Genomic DNA, 21,121 nt, shown 5'->3' on the forward strand with positions numbered 1-21,121 from the left:
CAGTGATGCCACTGGGTATAGCACAGACTTTATTTCTCCAATACATGGTAACGTCTCTCCCAACTGCGGGGTGAAGGAGGGTGGGGGTGACGACCGTGGGGGCGAAGGGGCTTGCGGAGAAAATAAGGCACTTGAGGTTGGGGGGGGGGGGAGGGCCTGCCGGAGGGTGTCTCAGCTAAGCTGGTCCTCGTACTGCTTGCGGAAACAATCGCCAGCCGGGAAGAAATCCCAACATCGCTCCTGGTACATCTTCCAGACATAAGACTCCTAGGGTTGGGGCAGCGGGGAAGCGCCGGTCGGTCACATCCTCACACGTCCCTGCCCATCGTCCTCCCACTGACAACCCCTTACCTGGCCTGTGTGTTCGGTCTCGTCCTTGTTTATCAGATACATCAGGAAAAACCTGGGGGTGGGAGGGCAGGGCGCCAGGACCACTCTTACCTTCTCCTGATTGGCTGGCTGGGGGCCCACCCACATGACCGCCTCGCCCCTGGTTGGCCGAGGCCCAGGCCCCGCCCCTCCTGGTTGGCCGTGGGCCTGCGCTCACATGTAATTGGCCAGGTTGTGCTCCTCGAGAGTGTGAGTCTCGAACCCGTGCGGTGTCGTATCGAAGTAGTCGCTGCTGATTCCGCAGATGAAGCACTTGGTCTGTGTGTGGCGGGAGACATCAGAGTCCAGGCCCATCTGACGCCCCCAGGTTCCCCTACTCCCTCTGGGTGGCCCCAGACATAACTCACCTCCATATCCTCCCTCACTTGCTCTTGCTGGTCTCGGAGTTCACCGAAAGCGTCAATGATCAGACCTGGAGAGGGAGTCCGGAGAGCGCACAGGTCAGTGCCCGACCTCTGACCCACTTCAGACTCCCCCCACCTCCTCTGGCTACCGACCTGAGCCTTGCCTTCTAACCCCTTCTCCCCAAGCTCACCCTGCCTCCTAAGAATAATAATACCTAGCATTTATTGAGCACTTATTATGAGACGGACACTTAACACCTATGAACCAACTTCATCCTCACAACCCTGTGAGTTTAGTACTAGTTAACACCCCCATTTTACAGATGGAGAAACTGAGGCCAGAGAGCTGGCTTGCCCAAGGTCTCACAGTAGAGAGAAGCAGAGCAGGGATTTGACGGCAGCCAGGCTAGGTCCCAGGCCTGCACCCTTAGCAGTGGAGCCAGCCTGCCTCTGGGCACGGAGTCCCCCTCCCACGACCCCAGCAGCACTGACCCTGGATGATGGCCAGCAGGATGATGATGACAAAGAAGAAGAAGGTGATGTCAAAGACCACCCGGTACAGCTCGTACTCATCGCCTGCTGGGTCCTCGATCTCGTCCCCAATGCCCCCACCAGCCCGGACGCCCACGTACATGTGAAACAGGTAACACTGCAGGGGGGAGAGTATGGGTCATCCATCCAGTCATCCAACGTCCACTGAGTACCCACTGGGGCCCTGGGCGCTGGACACACAGCTGAGACGGCCCTGGAGCCCACCCTCACACAGCTCACAGACATCAGACAATGACGACCCAGGAGTGGTCTGGGCTGGGCTGGGCCAGGCAGAGGGGTTAGGGTCAGGCAGGACAGGAATGGAGAAGCATGGGAAGCTTCAAGAGCCCAGTGGAGGCTCCTTACCCCACCCCCATGCCACCCCTGGGAGATCAGATGAGGCTTCCTTGAAGAGGGGACATGTGTGAGGTGAAGGGGGGTGGGGGTGGGTGGGAGAGAGTGTTCCAGGCAGAGAAAACCACATGGGCTATGTCACCATTGGGGAGGAAAAGAATAAACTTTGCTCCTGTGAGGAACTGAAAAAAGGTTCAGCAAGGCTGAAAGTCAGAGCTCCTGTGAGTGAGAGATGAGGAATGAGGCGAGGCCTGGTCACAGGGCTCTGCAGGCCCTGACCCAGCCAATAGTCAGGGAAGGCATCCTGTAAGAAGCGGCATTTCAGTTGAAAGGTGACAGTGTCAAGTGAAGGGATGTGTGCATGTGCACTGGGCCTGAGGGTGGTGGTGGTGGTGCAGAGCGAACGTCAGATGCAAAGGGCCTGAGCGGGGAGGAAACACGGTTCTTTAGGGGAACTGAAAGAGGACCAGGCAGCCAGAAACCAAAAAGCAAGTGGGATTGTGGTCAGGCTCAGGCAGGGCCAGCTCTTCCTGGACTTTGTAAGCCACAAAGAAAGGACTGGAGTTTATCTGGAGGCCTCTGGGGAGCCCTAGAAGGTTCTGAGCAGAGACTGTAGTGCGGCCCTCCTGGCACTTGGGGAAGACATCATGCTTGTTCTGTCTGTGTTCCCAGAAGTGAGAGAACCCAGGTTGTCTTGCGTAAGAGCTGAGGTCAGTGAGTATGGTAGGGGCCAGGCCATGGGCAGGCAAGGCCAGGTCTGGTGGGGTCTCAAATGCAGGCTGAGGAGCTCGACTTTGTCCTGAGAGCAGGGCACCCGTGGAGCCAGGTTACAGGACACCTTTTGAGACAATCCCCTGACATCATTCTTTCAACTGTGGTTTATGACTCTTGTACGTTAAAATCAATTTGGGTTGTGGCCACCATTATAAGTATAGAAAAGAAAATATAACATGCTTTGTATGCTGGGCCTTTGGGTGAAACTCTTACTTGTAGATAATGATGATGGTAGCTAACATCTATAAAATCTTTATTATGTACCAGGCACAATTCTAAGACTTTTATGTCTTGGATGATCAGGGAGGGTCATTTAGTCCTAAAAGCAACCCTATGTTTTAGGCACTATTATCTTCAACCCGTTTGACAGGTGAGGGAACCAGGACATAGGGAGGCCGTATGGCTGGCCCCAAGTCACACACTTCCTAAGTGGCAGACACTTTGCTGGAGCCCCTTTCCAATGATTATATTTTTAAAAACACAAATAATATTAAAGCAATGGCTAACAGATAGAGCACTTATTAGGTGTCTAGTGCTGTTCAAAGTACTCGGCATGTATCAGCTCATCGAACCGTTGCAACCAGACCATGAGGTAGGTAAAGGAGCCCCCTTAACAGATGTGAAGACAAAGGGTCAGGGTGGGTCAGTAACCCACCCGGGCGCACTGAGGGAGGGGCTCACCGTCATCATGTCGTCGCACTTCATGTCAGGCTCGTCCTCGTCCTCGCTCTTGTTGTAGAACTTGCGGAAGAAGTTGAAGGCCACCACGGTGTACAGGTAAACCACCACCGCCAGGAGGCCCACAGTCATCACCAGCTGGCGGCACGGTGGGGGCGGGTCAGCGCCAGGCTCGGCTTGCCCCCTCCCCGTGCCCAGCCTGCCGGTCCTCACCCCCTGGCCCTCACCTCCCCACCCCCGACCTCTACCCAGGCTGCCTGGCCCACCCTCTGTCCTCGGCCAGGTCCTCCCTGCACCTGTTTCCCATTGTGGGTGACGGAGGAGAGGATGGTGCGCAGCGTCTTGACCCCCATGGCTATGTCCAGGAGGTGGGCAGCAAAGAAGAAATTGTTGTAGTGTCCCAGGAGTGACATCACCATGTACCAGCCCAGGTACAGGAAAGACTGTGGGCGCACAGGATTTGGGTCAGGGAGCACTCTGGGGGTCAGGGAGCACTCTGGGGATCTGGGAACATTCAAGAGGGTTGTGGTGCTCTGGGGGGGTTGGTTAGGGAGCACTCAGAAGATCAGGAGCACCCTGGGTAAGAAGGCATCCTGGAAAGAGTTGGGGAACACTCTGCAGAAGGAAGTACACTGGAATTGAGAGCACTCTGAGGGAGGCAAAGGATGTTCTGGGGGAGAAGGAGCTGTGGAGGGGTCAGAAGGTACCCTGGTATTAGAGGAAGACAAGGGCTCGGGAGTCATTCCCTAGTCAGGGGCAGCTGGGGTGGAACCACCCCCCCTCCTGGCGCCCCTCCCGTGCAGAGCCCCTGCTCACGTTGTCCGTGAAGATGACCCCAAACTTCCAGATCTGGTACTTGATGTCGATGGACATGAGCCTGCGTGGGGGGCGGGGGGTGGAGACGGCCAGAGGCCCGAGGGTCAGACCCCGGCTACCTCCCCATCTGGCCCAGGCCTGCATGGGGCCGTCCTCGCTCACCAGGTGAGCAGCCCTGGCGGTGGCTCGGGCTTCCGCTCGTTGTGGGCTGTGATCTCCAGAGTGGCCAGGTCCATGCCCAGCAGCTCGGCAATCCGCTCCCGTCCGTAGATGTCCCCGTGTTTGTCCAGGACCTGCACGGGAGGGCCTTGGGCAGAGCGGGAGCAGCTGGGGGTAGGGGCCAGCTTGTGGTGGGGGAGGTCTGAGGACACCCTGGACTTTGTGTGAGAAATTGGGAGAAGGACCACCGCTTTCTCCAGATCCTTGGGGGGGGGGAGGGGGGTCCAAAGGTAATGAAGGACTGGTGCATCCATTAGCCAAATTGACTGGGCTAATTTTATTATTTCCAGGTAGGTAGGCAAGGAAGCCTATACAATCAGGGTCCCTGTCACCTCTGCCCTCCTCTCCCCCCACTCTCGCCCTCGCTCACTCTGCTCCAGCCACACAGGCTTCCTTGCAGTTCCTCAAATACGCCAGGACCTTCCTGCCTCAGGACCTTTGCACTGGCCGCTTTCCCTGCCTAGGCCACTCTTCCCCCAGATTTCTCATCTGGCTCATTCGCTCACCTCCTTTTCAATTAGCATGACCCTTCCCAACCACACTGCCTAGAATACTGGCCTCTCCTGTCTAACACACACTCCCCATCCCTCTTCACCACTTTTATTTTTTTCAAAAGCATCTATCACCACCTGAATGTTATAAATGCGTTCATCATCTTGTCTTTCCAACTCAAATGTCAGAAACACTGTTTTGCCCACTGCTGGATCCCAGGTCCCTAAGACCATTCCTGGCACATAGTAAGTGCTCAATAAACATCTGTTGAATGAGTGAATGATGGTAAAGACCAACACTTATCGAGTGTTTTCCTACATGCCAGATATTGCTCACACAGCCCTTCAGTCCCTACACCACCTATGAGGCCGACACTACTATACTCCACTTTGAATATGAAGGAAACTGAGGCACAGAAAGGTTGACACAGGTGCAGAAAAACAGGCAATCCGCCTCCTGTGCCATGCACTTTACATGTACTGTCTCATTCAGGAGCGGCAGGTGTGATTATCCTGCCCATTTCCAATTGGGGAAACTGAGGCGCTCCTCAGCAACACCCAGCAAGTGTGTGGCAGGGTTGGGATGGTCTGGTGGTAGCAAGGGACCCAGCCTGGGAGGCCTCTCTACCTCCCCACCCCATGTGCTCTCACCTTCCGCTTCACAAACTTGTCCCAGTAGTTGCTGGGGAAAGACCTGCCGAGAGAGAGATCGTGAGACCTGAGAGAGAGGGGGGACAGGAGCCACCTGCCAGGGCAGGGGGAGGGGCTTGAGGAACCTGGGAACCTGGGTTCTGTACAGGTTCCTTGCGCGGTGGGGTTGCATCTCACTCGGGTCAGGTTCTAGAGACTCCACACCAGGCAAAGCTCGCCTAAGGTCAACCGCTACCCCCACTGCCATCTTCGGTGGAGCCCAGGTGAGGCAGGAGGCTTGGCATTCAGGGCCAGGGTGCACGGGAAGATGCCAGGCTTGCACTCAGGTGGGGAGGGTCTAGCATGGCCTAGGATGGGGGGGGCCCAAGCCAGCAGCCTGTCCCGCCTGCAGCCCCTGAGAAATGGTGCACTTTCTCGCGCTATTTTAGTTAATTGTAAAATTTTATTTGGTGATTCTTGCCCTTTACTTGCTAGTTTTCAGAGTAATGAGTTGATGCCTTAATATTCTGCAAAGGTGGCTGATGAGTTGGTCTTTTTTTGGCAGGTGGGGGGAATGGTGAGAGAAGGGGCAAGTGGAAATTTATTATGAATTTGTGGATTTAAACCTATTTGATGTGTTTCAGTTCATGGCAGCTCCTATTCTTGTTGGTGCTCAAACTATCCTCAATTTGTCCACGGGGAGCCCCTTCCGGGTGGCTCCTGGGTCTTTGGCATGGGCCCATTTTTGTTTGAGCACATTCTTGCTTTCTGACCCAAGAAAATAATCCAGGCTCATCTTGTACTTGCCCTGCCCTGGCCCAGGAATTGGTCACTTATCCAGGGAGCCTGGTTCCTTTACATGGGCAATGGTATTTACGAGTCAATATCTGGGCAGATACTAATTTAAACAGTGATTCTTCTCTCTAATTCAGTTGTTGTTGTCGTCAAGCACATGTACTGGAATGTGGGTGAGCTAAACGTGCCTTTGACAGTGACAGAGAACACAGGATTGGCTTGATGTGTCACCCTTCTTCCTCACACCCCCTACCAGGCAGGACCCCATAATAAAATAACTTCCAGCCCCTTTCTGGGACTTCGTGTGTGCCAGAAAGTACATTAACTCACTTAGTCAACACAAGAAGAGACTTGTGAGGTTGGAGCTGTTATTTATGCCCACTTTACAGATGTGGAAACTGAGGCACAGGGAGGCCAAGTCACTTAGCCAGGATGTGGCTAACCTGGGGTTTGAAAACCCAGGTGTTATGGGTTGAATAATGTCCCCTCCAAAAAATATGATGAAATCTTGACCACCACCCCACCCCCTGCCACGAGTATGTGACCGAATTTAGAAACAGGGTTGTTGCAGATGGAATTAAATTGAGGTCATCCTGGAGTGGGGACGAGGCCTAATCCAATAAGACCAGTGTCCTTCAAAGAAGACGAGAGGAGACAGACATAGAGGGAAGGCCAGGGGAGGACGAGGAGGAGAGTGGAGGGCTGCATCCACGGCCAAGGAATGCCAACGATGGCTGGCAAACACCAGCAGCAGCTGGAAGAGGCAAGAAAACTCTCCCCTCCAGGTTTCAGAGGGAGCACGGTCTGCCCACACCTGGATTTTCCACTTCTGCCGCCAGAACTGTGAGACCATAAATTTTGAGCCACAAAGTTTGTGGCACGTCGCTGTGGCCATCCTGGGACACGGCGGCACCAGGTGTGTCTCCTGAACCGGTGTTCTTACTCTTGAGAGGCCCCCTACACGAGGCAGCCCCACTGTGCAAACACATGAAGTGGGGCAGGATCTGGGTGGCATTGGAGAGGGCTGGGGGTGTGGGTTGGGGGTCCGGACCCCGCCACATTGTCCTCACACAGCTTCATCCTCTCATTGGGCCTGGTTTAAAAACCAAACAATTTCGTGCTTCTGACTCATAGCACCCGGGGGAGAATCACAGCTGGGGGAGGGTTTAAAAATTTTAAATGCAGGTTCCTGGGCCCCACCCCAGACTCACTGAACAGAATTGCCAGGGCTGGGGCTGGGAATCTCCATGAGGCACCAGCTCCTTCACAGGTTCTTTAATGTGAGGGAAATTTGTGTATTTTCTGGAGAGAAAGACTAAGGCTTGCGGAAAAGCCAGGTGGGGGGCCCCGGCAGGGACTGGAACCCTAGTTTTTTGAGACCCAGGCCCAGGCTGGAGTGGAAACCTAGCTCCCCGGCCCCCACCCACCCGGAAGAGGGGGCTGGGTCCTTACGGCGTGTTGAGCACCAGCCGGTCCCACTGTCCCTTCACATCGTCGTCCTCAGGCTGCTCTGTGATGTAGAGACCGTCGAACTCCAGCTTCCGGGCCAGCTCCTTCTCCCGCTTGAAGATCACCAGGGGCACCTGGATGGTGAAGGGGGTGAGCGTCAGGCCCCTCGGGGAGCCCACAGCCTCAGCATAAGCCACAAGGTCTTGTGGGACCTGTGTGAGGCCTCACATCAGAGCAGCATTCCCAGGGGGGTCAGGGCCAGGACAGGGGGGGCACACGGGGCTGCTGGGAAGCAGAGATGGTGCCCGATGCCACCTGGGGCTTCCAAAGGAGGAAGGAGCAAACTCAGACCATAAGGATGAGTAAAACCAAGGCAGGTGGAAGTGGGTGGAAGTGGGGCAAAGCATTCCAGGCAGAGGGAACAGCGTATGCAAAAGTTCTAGGCCAAAAGAGAAGTCTGTTCATCCAGTAGTAAAGTATCAAGACTCACTAAAGCAGCCAGACCTCATGGAACCCAAACTGAAACACTTATAACATGCCTTATAGAGCATCACAAACCTCAGGCATATCTGGTGTCAGAGCCCATATCCTCCGTTAGCTCCCATGTCACATCTGAGACCCCCACCGTTCCCCACAGATCTTAATTCACCAACTGACTAGCACGCAGGAGATGAATATACCCAGTGACCAATTTGCCTCTGGATCCAGAGATTAACATGGCAACCTGCGCACGGCATGGGTCATCCAGGACCCGGCTGCTCAGCCGTGACTGTGGCAGTTCCCGGTTTCAATTTCTGCCTTGCTGAAGACCCCAGGCCTCTGCCCAGTTCCCCAGGCACTGTGGCTCCTGCCCCAGATTTCCCCAGTCTGAGCCCCAGGTCCCCGCTGTCCTGACCACTGCGTGAGATGCCCCAGCCCACCTTGAGGCAGTTGTAGCCAATGATGCAAAGAAAGGCCACCAGTGTGTGCAGCAGGCTCAGGCAACGCAGGGCCGGCTCCATGTAGCCTGTGCTCTCCTCCAGGAAGTAGTACACCATGTTCTCATCCTCGTCACCCTCTGCCTCCTCGCCAGCTCCCGAGCCCCAGCCAGAGCTGCCGCCTGACCCTGTGCCCGACAGGTCCCCTGCCGCTGAGCCCTCCATGTCATCCTCACCTGGGGGAGAGTCTGAGACCTGAAAAGGGGGCAGAGGTCAGTCAGGGCGGGGACCCCGGTGTTCTGGTACCTGGTCGCCACACTCAGAACCCACTAACAAAATTAACAGCCTCCCTTACAGAGGTTGGACTGGGCCCCCATCAGATATGAGCTGGCTGTCAGTCAAGATGGAGAGGCGGGCCTAAGAGCCTGCTAGCAAATCAGACTCTGTCCTGGGAGTTTGACTATTGAACTGAGTGACCAGAGGAGGGATACAGAGTTGATGCATCACGATGGGGGAGCCCTAAAGCGACTGGCCACTAATATTAACACTACTACAACCACTACTAGTAGCTAACATTTATACAGCATTTTCTATATACTAGGTATGGTTTTCAGCACTTTACACTTATCCATTCTCTTTTAATCCCCACAATTCCAAGAGGTACTGTTGTTATCCCTTACTTTACAGTTGAGGAAATTGAGGCACAGAGAGGTCAAGCACCTTACCTAAAATCACACAGCCAGAGAGTGGTGGAGCCAGGACTGGATCCCACAGAACTCCCTCTGCTAGTCTACCTCTCTGTCCTGTTACTGTGTGGCCCTGACACAACCCCAAGACCTCTTTGTCCTTTTGGGAGGCCTGCTTCTTAACCCTTTCCTTTTGTTCTATGAGCTGCCCATTTCCTCCTCCCCACAAATCTTTATCTTACATGAAAGCAACAAAGCTAAACTGAATCTCTGGCTGCTGCCAAGAGGTGCAAGCGTGCCCCCAGGGGCACAGGGCTGGCAAGTGGCAAAGCTGGGCATGAAACCCAGCCTCTAACTCTTGCAGGCCCTTGGGCCTCTGTCCTAGCTGAGCCCAGCCATCCACACTCACCCTCATGGGGGGGGTCCCGGGATCCAGATGTCCACCCCAAACCCTCTGAGGAACCCCAAGCCCAACACCTCCGCCCTTCACTGCCTGTTGAGAGCTGAGCTTCCCGCCCCACAGCCTGATCCGCCTGGCCCGTCGTGCTCAGCACCTTGTAAAACAGCAAGATGAAGTTGATGGCAAATGCCAAGAAGAGGGCAAGGAATCGCAGGGTGTAAAAGTTCCGGGAGAGGTAGTTCTAAGAAGAGGAGAGAGAAAAAGAATGAGAAAGCTCATGTCCAGCCTCTTCCCTGGAGAATCCCTCCCATCATCCACCCATAAGTGAAGTTCTCAACACCTGGTCCCACACCTCCTATTTATTGAGTGCTTACTGTATACCACAACCTGGGCTAAGAGATTTACATGTCTAGTTCTCATCACAAACTGATGACGTCGGTACTGCCATAATCCCTGCTTTATAGAGGGGGAAACTGAGACTCAGGTAAATGAAGTGTCTTGTCCAAGGCCTCAGAGCCAGGAAGTGGCAGACCTGGGATTTGAACCAACCAGGCCATCAGGCTCCAGCTTCCACACTCCCAAACACTCTACCATGCTGCTTCCTGTGTGAGGGTATCCTGCCTGCTTTACCCCAGAGAGGGGACATCCTCCATGTCTTCCTTCCTCTTTTTCTCTCCACCTTTCCCTCCATCTCTCATTCTGCCCACGAATCCCCACTAAGCCACCTTCTGTCCATCCCTTCATGTCAGGTTGGGTCTGGAGAGCAGACAGGACAGACGGAGTCCTGGCCCTACCCTCCCAAACACCCTCCCTTCTTCTTGGACTGGATGAGGGGCTGAGTTCTTCCCCAGGAACCAGGAGGGCTCAAACCCCCATGGAGAGGAGACAGGGTTGGCATGGGGGCTCAGGCTGAGATACAGGCCAGGGTGGGAGGAGCAGAGCCAGGGCCTCAGTAGGGTTTAGCTGTGGACAGAGCTCGGGTGGGAGGCCGAGGCAGGTGGTCCCGGGTGAGTGAAGGTGTGGAGGTGAGGAGAGCGATGGAGGGGAGCCAAGGAAGGGCCATCTGAAAATTCTGCTATGTGCCCAGGTCCTGGTTCTGTCTGGGGACATCTCTGCCCTTTTCCCAGCACTGGTTCCTCTCAGAGATGAGCCTGGCATGGGTGAAGCTCAAGAACAGGGTGAGGAGGGGAGGGGAGTGCAAATGCCAGGGCCTCCCCGGGAGATGAAGGTCAGTGTGCCCTTGCTGGGCTCCTCACCAAAAACTTCACCCTCTGCACTTCCAGTTCTTCCCAGAATTCCAGGCCTGCACCTCTGGCTTCCTCCTTCTTTGGAGGGGTGGGGGGAAGTGATGTCTTCTTGGGGGGCTCTGGTGGGGGTCCAGGGACTTCTTCTTTCTCTCCGTTCTCGGCACTGCAAGGCAGGACACAGAGAAGTGCGGAGGTAACTGGGCAGTTCATTCATTCACTCATTCATTCAAAATCGCTCACTGGGTATCCACCCTGTGCCTGGCCAAGGGCTGGGTGATGCTGGGGACACAGGGTGACCAAGACAGCCTTGTGCCCTGATCTCTGGGGGATCCCAGATCCCAAGGCCACTCACTCAGCTTTCTCTGGCTCCGGCTCCGGCTCCGGCTCCGGCTCTGGCTCCGGAGGCAGCTCCTCCTCCTCTCCATCCATCTGCGGGCAGGGCAAACTTCAGGGCCAGACCCCCACCCCAAGCCCTTCCCAGTGCTGGCCTGCCTGTTCCTCTCTGTCTCCCTTTCTGTTTATTTCCCCACCAGCAAGAAGAGGGGTTGTGATTCCCATTTTACAGAGGGGAAACTGAGGCTCAGAGAAGGTGGAGTGTCTTGGCAGAAGCACTGTACAGGGTCAGGCTGACTCCAAGTGACACTGTTCACCCCCAGAGCTTCCCATCACTTGGCAACCCACACCCCATCATGACCAAAGGCCTGAGGGTGTTCTGGGGCCTCTTTCACACCGGCCACTTAATTCCCCATGTCCACCTGTGTGTCCGAGGGTCTCTCCCAGTGTCCTTTTTGTTCTTGGTCCCTTTTATCCCCGTGTCGGTCTCTGGCTCTCTATTCTTTTGGCTCTCCCAGAAGCAGTGCCTATCCTTCTCCCCGAGAACCTCTCTCGGGTCCTCAGCTGCGAGGCTCTCGGGGTCCCTATTCCCTGCCTCTCGGAGTGACTGTCTCCTCCTGCCTCTGAGTGCGTCTCTATGGGGGGTCTCTAAGCGCACCTATCTCGCAGCTCCCTCCGCTGCCTACGTCGCCGTCTCTGGGTCTTCCCTTCTCTCTCTTCCCTTCCCTCCCACCCCCAGTCTCTCTCCAGGCCCCTGAAGCTCCTGCCCGCCCTCTCACCACCAGTTTCCTCTTGAGGATGGGGGAGCCCTCGGGAGTGGGCGGCTCTGCTGGCGTCGTGTCGCCCATGTCGCCGAGGCCACCGGCCCCTTCGTGCCGGAAAGGGCCCCCGTCCGCCCCGGCCACCGCCCCGTCGGCGACGCCCGGGACGGCCTCGTGCTCCGCCGCCTCCTCGTCCCCGGCGCCCTGGGCGGCGTCCCCCGCGCCCTCGCCCGCGCCCTCGCCGTCCGCGTCGCCGCCGGGCCCGGCCGGCTGCTCGCCGTGCACCTCGTCGCCGGTGGGGTCCGGCATGCCCGCCAGCAGCTCCGTCACCGTCACCTTCTTGGCCCCCTCCACGAGGCCGCCGCCGAACAGCGAGCCCCAGAGCAGGCGCAGCGCGCCCGTCGCCGCCCCGGCGCACCGCCGACCCCACGCGCACCGCGGCCGCCCAGAGCAGCGCGGCCAAGGTCCCGGCCGCCTCGCGCGCCGTCAGCCGCCGCAGCCGACCGCACGCGCCGCCGCACGCTGCGGTAGCTGAGGCCGCGCAGGGCCCAGGACGCCGCCGCCCCCAGGCGCGCCGCCGCCCCCGCCGCCGCCGCCGGCCCCGCCGCGCCCTCCGGCCCCTCGGCGCCCGCCTCGGCGCCCTCCGCGCCCGCCTCGGCCGCGCCCTCGTCCTCGTCCCCCTCGGGCTCGCCCTCGGGCTCCGAGATCTGCGCGGCGATCTGCATCTCGAAGATGGTGTCCTCGCAGAAGCTCACGAAGAGCTCCATCTTCTCGGCCTCGCCGCCCTCGTTCACCACGTCGAAGATGAACTGGCGCTTGGACTCCTTCACCTGCCGGGCGGGGATGACGAGGGCGCAGTGGGCAAGGGCTTAGAGCCACCGAGACACCTGCAATCGTGGCCGCTGCAGGTGTCCACCCCGCAGCAGGCCCTGTTCCGAACGCATTGTTTGGCTGGTTATTATTATTTACAGCTAACCTGTGGAGCGCTCACCCTAGGCACTCCTGTCAGCAGGTGGCTAAGGCCAGGCCCCACACCCAGCAGTTTACATATAGATTCACTTATCTGATCTTCACAAACGAACCTGGGGAGTAGGGACCATCCTTATACCCATTTTTCAGACGAGGAAATGGAGGCCCAGAGAGTCACACACCCAGGGTGACACAGCTGGATTTGAACTCCAAGCAGGCTGGCTCCAGAATGGATGTTTTTAGCTTTCTCTTTGAGAGACAGAGCCTAGTGGTTGAGAGCAAAGATTATGCAGCCAGCCTGCCTGGGTTGGAATCCCGATTCTGCCACTCAGTACCCAGGTGACTTTGACTTAATGCTCTGGGCCTCACTTTCCCTCTCCTTATAGTGGGGATAATAAAACCCATATGTCTGGGGGTTGTTGCAAGGATTAAATGAGTTCAGAGATGCTGAGTGATTAGAACAGCACTTGGCACTCAAAAAATACCATATAACATTTGTTATGATTAGTATCCATGTGGGCATATATGAAGGGTAGATGCTCATGGGAAGTGGGAACGGGAAGGGGTGAGCAGGAGGAAGTGAGCCTTTGGAGGCGCGACACTAAAGGGGAGAGTGTGCATGTGGGGAGCACGCAAGGAGGACACGGAGAAGGGGAGGGGCAGTGGAGCGCCCACAGCAAAGTACAGGGATGAGTGTAATGGTCGGGGTTGAACAGGGGCTTTCCACAGATGTGAGTCTGTGCAGACACCCCTAGTGCAAAGGTGCAAGGATGGTGCAACCACGATTGGGCCAGATGTCAGGTGAGTGTGCAGTGCTGCCCCAAGGGACCCAGGTGAGTGTGAAAGAGCACGAGGATTCCTGTGGTGTATGTGAGCAGGCATCAGGGACCAAGGCAAGCCAGGTGTGAGAAGGGCAGCATGGGAGGGTGTCAGGAATGTGTGACTATGTGGAGCTCAGGGACATGGGGATGAGTGTGGGAGGGGCCTGGTCAGTGTGTGTGAGGAGGCATAAGTGTGCACAGGGACCCAGGAGTCACTGTAAGAGGGCCCAGAACATGACGACAGGGCTCAGAGTAGGCCATGAACCTGGTGTGCATGAGCCACTGAGGAGGCACGAGGGGCTCAGTTGTTGAGGAGGTGATGGGTGTGCAAGCCTCATGGGCTATGAGCGTGAGATGGGAAGGAATGTGCCGGAACATGTAGGAGGAGTGGGTGCAGGTACAGGGGGTGCACTGCAGGAACAAAAGGGAAGTGTGAGTGCAAGGGGTATACAAGGGTAGGTATGCAGGGTTGTTGTGCAAGGAGAGTGTAAGCATGAGTGTCATCAGGGAAATGGGTGTGGGGCTGGGAGTCTGAGGGTATATGAAGGGTATGTGGGGAGCACAAGAGAATGAGGAATGGGAACCACACACTAGCTAAGTGTGTGAGGTGGGCTGGGGTTTGCCAGGGCCACATGACTGTGTTCTGGGGCAAGTGAGCATGTAATGGACGTTCAAACCCCTGTGGGCAAAACATTTGAGGGGGCTGAGACAGGGCACATTAGGCTAAGGCGTAGGCAAAGACCAACTCGGGACACATGGGGGCCCTGTGAACCTTTTGGGAGGGTAGTCCAAGTGTGAAGGCAGGCCTGGGCACATGGGTGGTGAATGAGTGAGGGGTGGACAACTACACGACATGTCAGGGTTGCAGGGGGGCACGCTGACATTTTCAGAGTGATTGTGCAAAAGGTGTGCCCCCTCGTGAGGGCCTATAATGAGTGGAATGGGTATGGTGTGGTAGAACCTCAGAAGGAGTGACTGGGGAGGGGTGGGCCAACATGCCAGGACACGCCGGGGCCCACAAGGTGAGCGTGCAAAGGAGTGGAGCCAGAACCAAGAGGGGGCACACTAGGGGCTACTGGGAGCAGAGCAAGGGGTTTAGCACCATGTGGGTTCAAGCACATGAGAGTGTAGGGGTGGTGGGATCAGGGCTATAAGGGCACACCAGAGCTCACCGGGTGAGTGTGCAAGGGGTAGGCATGGCACATGAGCAGCCACAGTGAGGGCACATGGGGCACTGTTGCATGTGGAACAGGTATGTAACAGTGTCTGGGCCAAGTCTGAAAGAGGTGGGCGAGGGTGGGCCAGGGATGTGCACAGCATACACAGCCCCATGTGGGTCCAAGTGTGCCAGAAGGGGGCATGGCATGTCCCAAAGCCCCGCGAAGCGAGCATGCACATGCGCAGACCTGGGGCATCTCCCACTGGGTGCGGTTGGTCTCCGAGATCTCAAAGTAGATGCGCTCGATGCGGCGGGAAGCGCCCATGATCTCGATGCGCCCCAGGTAGGGCCGGAAGTACTCGAGGATGCTCTCCGCCAGCTCGAGGAAGTTGCGCAGGCGCGGGTCGTGCGGCACGTGCTCCGACAGGTTGGTCAGCAGCACGGCCACGTTGAAGCCGATGTCGCGGGCGGGCTCCTGGAAGCGGTTGGCGAACTCCTCACAGTTGATCATCTCGTTCTCATCCGCTTCGGAGCAGGAGAGCAGGAACTGGATTTCCGGACCCGAGAACTGCTTCTGGCTGTCCATGGCCTGGTGGGTGGGGCGGGGGCGGGCAGGGGAGGTCAGCGGGAGGCATGGGGAGCCTCGGTGCCCTTCTTAACCTAACTGTTGACTTTTCACAAAGAAGAAAAGTCCAGAGTTGCATAACCAGCACCCAAGACTGACAGCTAGTCTGTTGGCACCAGTAAGGCTGTACCAGCCATTAAAATACTGGGATGCCACATTTCAACGAGGCTGAGCTGCCATCCCCTGTAAGATGCATTCCATTTTCCGAGTGGCACAGAACAAAGAGCCTCTAAGAACTGATGAAAGTTGGTGCTTTTGTAACCACTGGTAAAGAGACCTCACTCCAAGCTCTCCAAGTGCTGTCCTGGTGACCCTCCAGATGGGCTCTCCCCCATCCTCCCCAGCCCGATGAGCCTGTGCTCTGCATCCGAAGCTCTCCTTGTGCCCGGCTTCCTTCCCGTGGGGTCTGGCCAGTTGGGGTCAGGGAGAAGGAGGAGGGTGGACTTCTGGTGTTTGTCTCCTGGCTTCCCACCTGAGTTGGCCATGTCTCTGGCTCAAAGGTCACAGCTCCAGGGCAGAGTCCTCTCTGCAAAGCCCCTTCTGTCTCTGAGTTGGGTAACTGCTCTGTCCTCCAGGCCAGTTCCCTCCAGTCCCGAGGTGGAACAACTCTCAATGTTGTCAACCCCAGAGGACTGCACAGCCCAGTGGCTTCCCTCCACCCTGTCCATTGCTCTGTGGACCCTCCCTTGATTAAACTCTCCTCAACTCCCTCAGGCGCATGTGTTGTTTCCTGCAGGGACTCCAAGTCCCTAATACCCTCCACCACCTCAGCCTCTACCCCAAAGCCCCTTTTATCCACCCCACCCCCACCATTTCCAGCAACCAAATAACTGACACTTGCAAGTCTCTGAATATCAACTGGGGACAGTGATGTCCCCACCACTCAGAATTAACAAATGCTTGTGGTGACAGTTGCAAATGTAGAGCAAATGTGGCAAAATGCTGAAATTGGTGGCTCTGGGTATCTGGGAGGGGCATGTATCTCTGTGAGGGTTCTGTATTGCATTTTTGTGTATTTGGTTTTGTGACTGTCCTGTAAGTTTAAAATTATTTCAAAATAAAAAGTTTAAGAGAAAAACTACAGGGATGGTTGAAGCCTTCTCTGTACCCTTCCCTTGCCCTGTTTCTCCCCACACTCCCCGGAGATAACCACTGTCCTGCATTTGGGGTGTATCCTTCCAAACATGTGTCAATACTTCTACTGCTGAGACCCAGTCATCTATCCACAAACAATATATAGTATCATCGTGTGCATGTTTTAACATAGAGAACTGCTATCATAATCGTGTAATTTGAAACTTGCTTTTTTCACTCAATTGTATAATTTCAAGATCCATCTATGTTAATACATATATAGAGCAAGTGCATTCATTTTCACTGCCATATAGTATTCCTTTTTATAATAAATATAACACTTTATATATTTTCCTGATGATAGACATTAAGGTTTCCAGGTTTTCACTTTATAGACAACTTTCATTAAACATTCTTGTGCTGATTTCCTATGCAATTTGCAAGATATTCTCCAGGGCACTTTTTCAAATGTTTTTGATTGCAACTACAATGTGACTCAGAAAACACACTCATATAACCAAAAAAAAAAAAAAAAAAAGTTTCATGACACAATTCTGACTTTTGCTGTGCAATGCACTCTGCAAATTTCTATTTTATCTTTCAAGATGCTGGTCATGACTTATTAAATTTCATGACCCACAGATGAGTTGCAACAAGTAGCATGAAAAATGTTGCTCTGGGGTATGAAAAGAAGCGAAAACTTCTGGCTCTATAAAGCGCTTTGTGAAATACCAAGAACTTTGCAAAATGCTTTCTAAATGAGTAACATGCTTTGCAAATCATGAAGGGCTCTAGAAACCACAGAGTGTGGAGACACGATCACACAGGAACTCCTCACCTTCTACTCTCACTCCACTAATCTGCCTTTCCTTCTGTATGAAGCAGCATGACACTGCCCCTCTCAAAAAGCTCACACTCCCTCCTATGGGGGCCTGGTTCCCCACCCCCTCCATTCACTACTGGACGCTCTTGTAATTTGCTGCTTTGTCTTTGGCATCGTCCATTCGCCCACCCCTTTCTTTTGAAATATCTTCTCCTCTGGCTGTTGTCAGTTTCCTTTGCTGAAGTCTCCTTCTCTTCCAGACCTCTAAAGGTTGCAGGGTGGAGGCAGGGCTCAATTCCACACCCTCTTCTTGAGATATACATTTTCTGTGGTGATACTTTTGAGACCCAAGACTGAAAAGCCATCCAGCGTCAATGACTGCCAAGACTACCTCCCCACCCTTGACCGCTCCCAAGAATTAAGGCTTACAGCAGAGACCCTCCCTGACATCTCTTTTTGGATATCTAATGAGTACTCCAAATTAGAAACAGCCAAAACTGAACTCTTGATTTCTACTTCAAAACCTCTCCTCCCACAGTCTTACCCATCTTGGGAATAGCATCGCCTCCCACCCAAGTGCTTATGCTAAAATCTTTGAGTCATCCTCGATTCCCTTCTTCTATTTCACCGCCTACACCCAATCATCAGCAAATCTGGCGGCTCTGCTTTCAAAATAGATCCAGGACCCACGCACCTCTGCCCCTTTCATGATCCATATCTCAGTCCTGTCAACCCTAATCCCCTGCCTGGACCATCCCAGCAGCTTCCTCATGGGTCTCCCTGCTCCCACCCCTGCCCCCACAGTCTGTCCCCACCACACAGCCTGAGGGACCTTGTGAACACAAGCCAGACCACGTTCCTCCCCTGCTCAGAACCCTCCCTTAGCTCCCTTCATGTTAAAAGCTCAAGTCCTTCCTGTAGCCAACCAGACTCTGCCCGATCTGCTCCCCTTTACCTCTCAGACTTTATTTCCTCCTCTCCAGCCACACTAGCCTCCTTTCTGTCCCTCTTGTTCCCCTTCTTCAACCTTTACATATGCTGTCCCCTTTGCCTGGGGCACCCCCACTCTCCCCCACTACGGTGCCTTCCCACCTTTCAGCTCTCAGTTTAAATGTCCCCTCCTCCTCTCTGACCACCGAGATTACAGGGGTTGCCCCACCTCTGCTCTCTCGCATGCCATTCTGCTCATTTCCTCCAGATCACATATTATAGCCTGAAACTCTTTCGTGTATTTATTTAGTTATTTTCATCTGTCCCTCCCCACTGGACCATTAGCTCCTTGAGGGTGGGGGTGTCTGATTTGTTCACTTCTGTATCCTCAGGGTGCCTGGCCACTACTATATATAGGTGCCCTCTATATAACTGTCAAACGAATGAAGCATTCTGAAAACCGAGAAGAGTTTTAAACTTGTTATACTTTTTGAAAATTATAAAGTCCCTTTCCGAACAAACAAACAAACAAACAAACAAAAAAAAAAAACAACCCTGAACATACCTTTTAGGTCATAAGGAAACTGAAAGGCATGTTGTAAAATACTGCTTTATGTTTATATAAAGATGTATAAAGACTTTGGGAAACCATGTGAAAATGTGAAAATGAGAATATCACCATTTTGCAGTCGTGCATGAACTAATGTGTCTGGGCACTGATCAGCAATAGCTACTGACCAAAGGACAGACATCAGGACAGGATATGCCTCCCAGTGGACACACAGAACCACACAGAAAGGTTCTGGCTAAAAAATATCCCGAGCCTCAATCGGATCCAGCCTCTCAGTCTAAGGGCCAGTTTACAAGAAATACAGGGGACAAAAGAACATGTTAAATGACACTAAAAAAGATGCTCAGCCAGATCCAGTTGTGGGAAACTCTGCAACTAGGACAATGTGAAAGCCGCGAGCCACGTGTGGCTATGAGCATTTCAAATGTGGCTGGCAGAAATCGAGGAGTGCCGAAAGCGTAAAATATACGTGGATTCTGAAGATTTCATATGAAAAAGAATGTAAAGTATCTAATTAATTTTTTTATATTTATTACACATTGAAATCATATCTTGGATATACTAGGGTAAATAAAATATATTGCTAAAATGAATGTCACTTTGTTTCTTTTTACTTTTTTAACAAGGCCCCTAGAAATGTTTAAATTATAATGTGGCTCACATCATATTTCTGTTGGACAGCACTGCTCTACAGCTGACAACTCAGTCTTCAGTAGATAAATTGCAAGGAAAAGAAAAAGTGATGGAGGGGAAACAATAGATCAACGGAGATTTAAAGAAATAGTAACTAATTGCAATGGGTAGACCATGTTTGGGTCATGATTCAAAGAAACTGCAAAAAAATTTTACATGACATTTATGAGACGTGGAAATTTGAATACTGACTAGTATTTGATGATTTTAAGGAACTACGGATTTTGTTTTTATTGTTTAGTTTTTGGCTAGGAGTGATACGGAATTATGGTTTGTAAAATAAATGGGAAGCCTTTTAAGATCACATATTATAATATTCCATTTATATGAAATATGCAGAATAGGCAAATCTACAGAGACAGAATGCAGATTAGTGGTTGCCTGGGGTGAGGGTGGCGGGATACGGGAAGTGACTGCTAAAGGGTATGGGGTTTCTTTTCTGAGGTGATGAAAATGATGAGCCAACTCCGTGACAACACTAAAAACCACTGAATTGTACACTTTAAATGGGTGTATTTTGAAGTATGTGAATTACATCTCAAGAAAGATGTTTTAAAAAGGAAGTCTTTTAATTTAGAGATACATGCAAAAGTATTTATAGATGGGAAAAAAAACAAGAGAAAACCTCAAAACAGTTTACTGATTAGGAATAAACTCATAGCCTAAAATTTGTTTTTGATTAACAGAAAAGGCTTTCCAAACTGGAATCTGCAAAATACTGCATCAATGGAAACATGCTCTGTAAAAACTGTTGAACTGTCAAGAATTCTGTCAACCATGAAGAACTTGGGAAACCAGAAAGCAATACTATATTTTTTCTATGCAAATTTACATCTGAATAGAAATGCAGAAAAACCTTTGGAGGGGTGAACACCAAATGGACTAGTGGCAGCCTTTGGAGAGGTGGGATGAGAACAGGATCAGGAGTGGGGGCCAAAGGTGACCTCAACCATACCTATAAGGTCTGAATTTTTTAAGAGGAATACTTCAAAATTAACGAAATATTTAATGCATTTCTACCTAAAAATCAAGGATTCTACATGGCTACAATAGCATCAGAAATAAAGTTAAAAGAAAAATGATAGACTGGGGAAAATCACTGCAATTCCTATCACTAACTAAGAGCCAATCAGCCTAATATATAAAGAGCTCCTAGAAATCAAGAAGAAAAATAATCAACATCCCAATAGAAAAATACACCAAGGACATGGTCAGTTCAAAGTAATGCAAAAGGAATAACATAAAGGTGCTTAGCTGCACTCATAATAGGAGAAAAGCAAATTAAAATTGCACCACAATACTGTTTTTCACCTACTAGATTGACAAAAATCCAAGGATTTGACAATGTGGTCTGATGATGAGGTCGTGGGGAAACAGCCAGTCTCTCACATTGCTAATCAGAGGGAAAAAGGAGAGCAAAACCTGTCCAAATGGCAAATGTATTTACCTTTAGCCCAGCAATACCACTTCTGGGCATTTATCCTTGGATATAACTGCACACGTATGGAACAACATATGCATAAGGGAATCACTGCAGCCAGCATTGCTAGTGGCCCATATGACCTTCCTCGGCACACTTGGTTCCATTTGCTGGAAATCTGCAGCAATACAGGTACAAATTTACAATGTCTGTGCTAGAAA

At 52.9% G+C, this 21,121-nt stretch overlaps 1 protein-coding gene across 1 annotated transcript in view; it reads right to left on the reverse strand.

Annotated features, from left to right (window-relative positions):
• Positions 1–107: 107 nt before the first annotated feature.
• Positions 108–21,121, reverse strand: part of RYR1 (ryanodine receptor 1) — a 107,605-nt gene continuing 86,591 nt past the window's right edge. The window contains 19 exon segments of the mRNA XM_037819488.1: positions 108–267; positions 352–403; positions 548–648; positions 738–802; positions 1,227–1,383; positions 3,075–3,209; positions 3,368–3,514; positions 3,888–3,948; positions 4,050–4,180; positions 5,249–5,291; positions 7,475–7,605; positions 8,392–8,643; positions 9,629–9,715; positions 10,731–10,884; positions 11,074–11,150; positions 11,834–12,232; positions 12,234–12,317; positions 12,319–12,645; positions 15,012–15,353. Coding sequence (XP_037675416.1) covers positions 172–267; positions 352–403; positions 548–648; positions 738–802; positions 1,227–1,383; positions 3,075–3,209; positions 3,368–3,514; positions 3,888–3,948; positions 4,050–4,180; positions 5,249–5,291; positions 7,475–7,605; positions 8,392–8,643; positions 9,629–9,715; positions 10,731–10,884; positions 11,074–11,150; positions 11,834–12,232; positions 12,234–12,317; positions 12,319–12,645; positions 15,012–15,353 — 2,841 coding nt within the window. The 3' untranslated portion in view covers positions 108–171.

This window comes from Choloepus didactylus, chromosome 27 (assembly GCF_015220235.1).
Source record: "Choloepus didactylus isolate mChoDid1 chromosome 27, mChoDid1.pri, whole genome shotgun sequence".
In the NCBI taxonomy this organism is placed as follows: domain Eukaryota; kingdom Metazoa; phylum Chordata; class Mammalia; order Pilosa; family Megalonychidae; genus Choloepus; species Choloepus didactylus.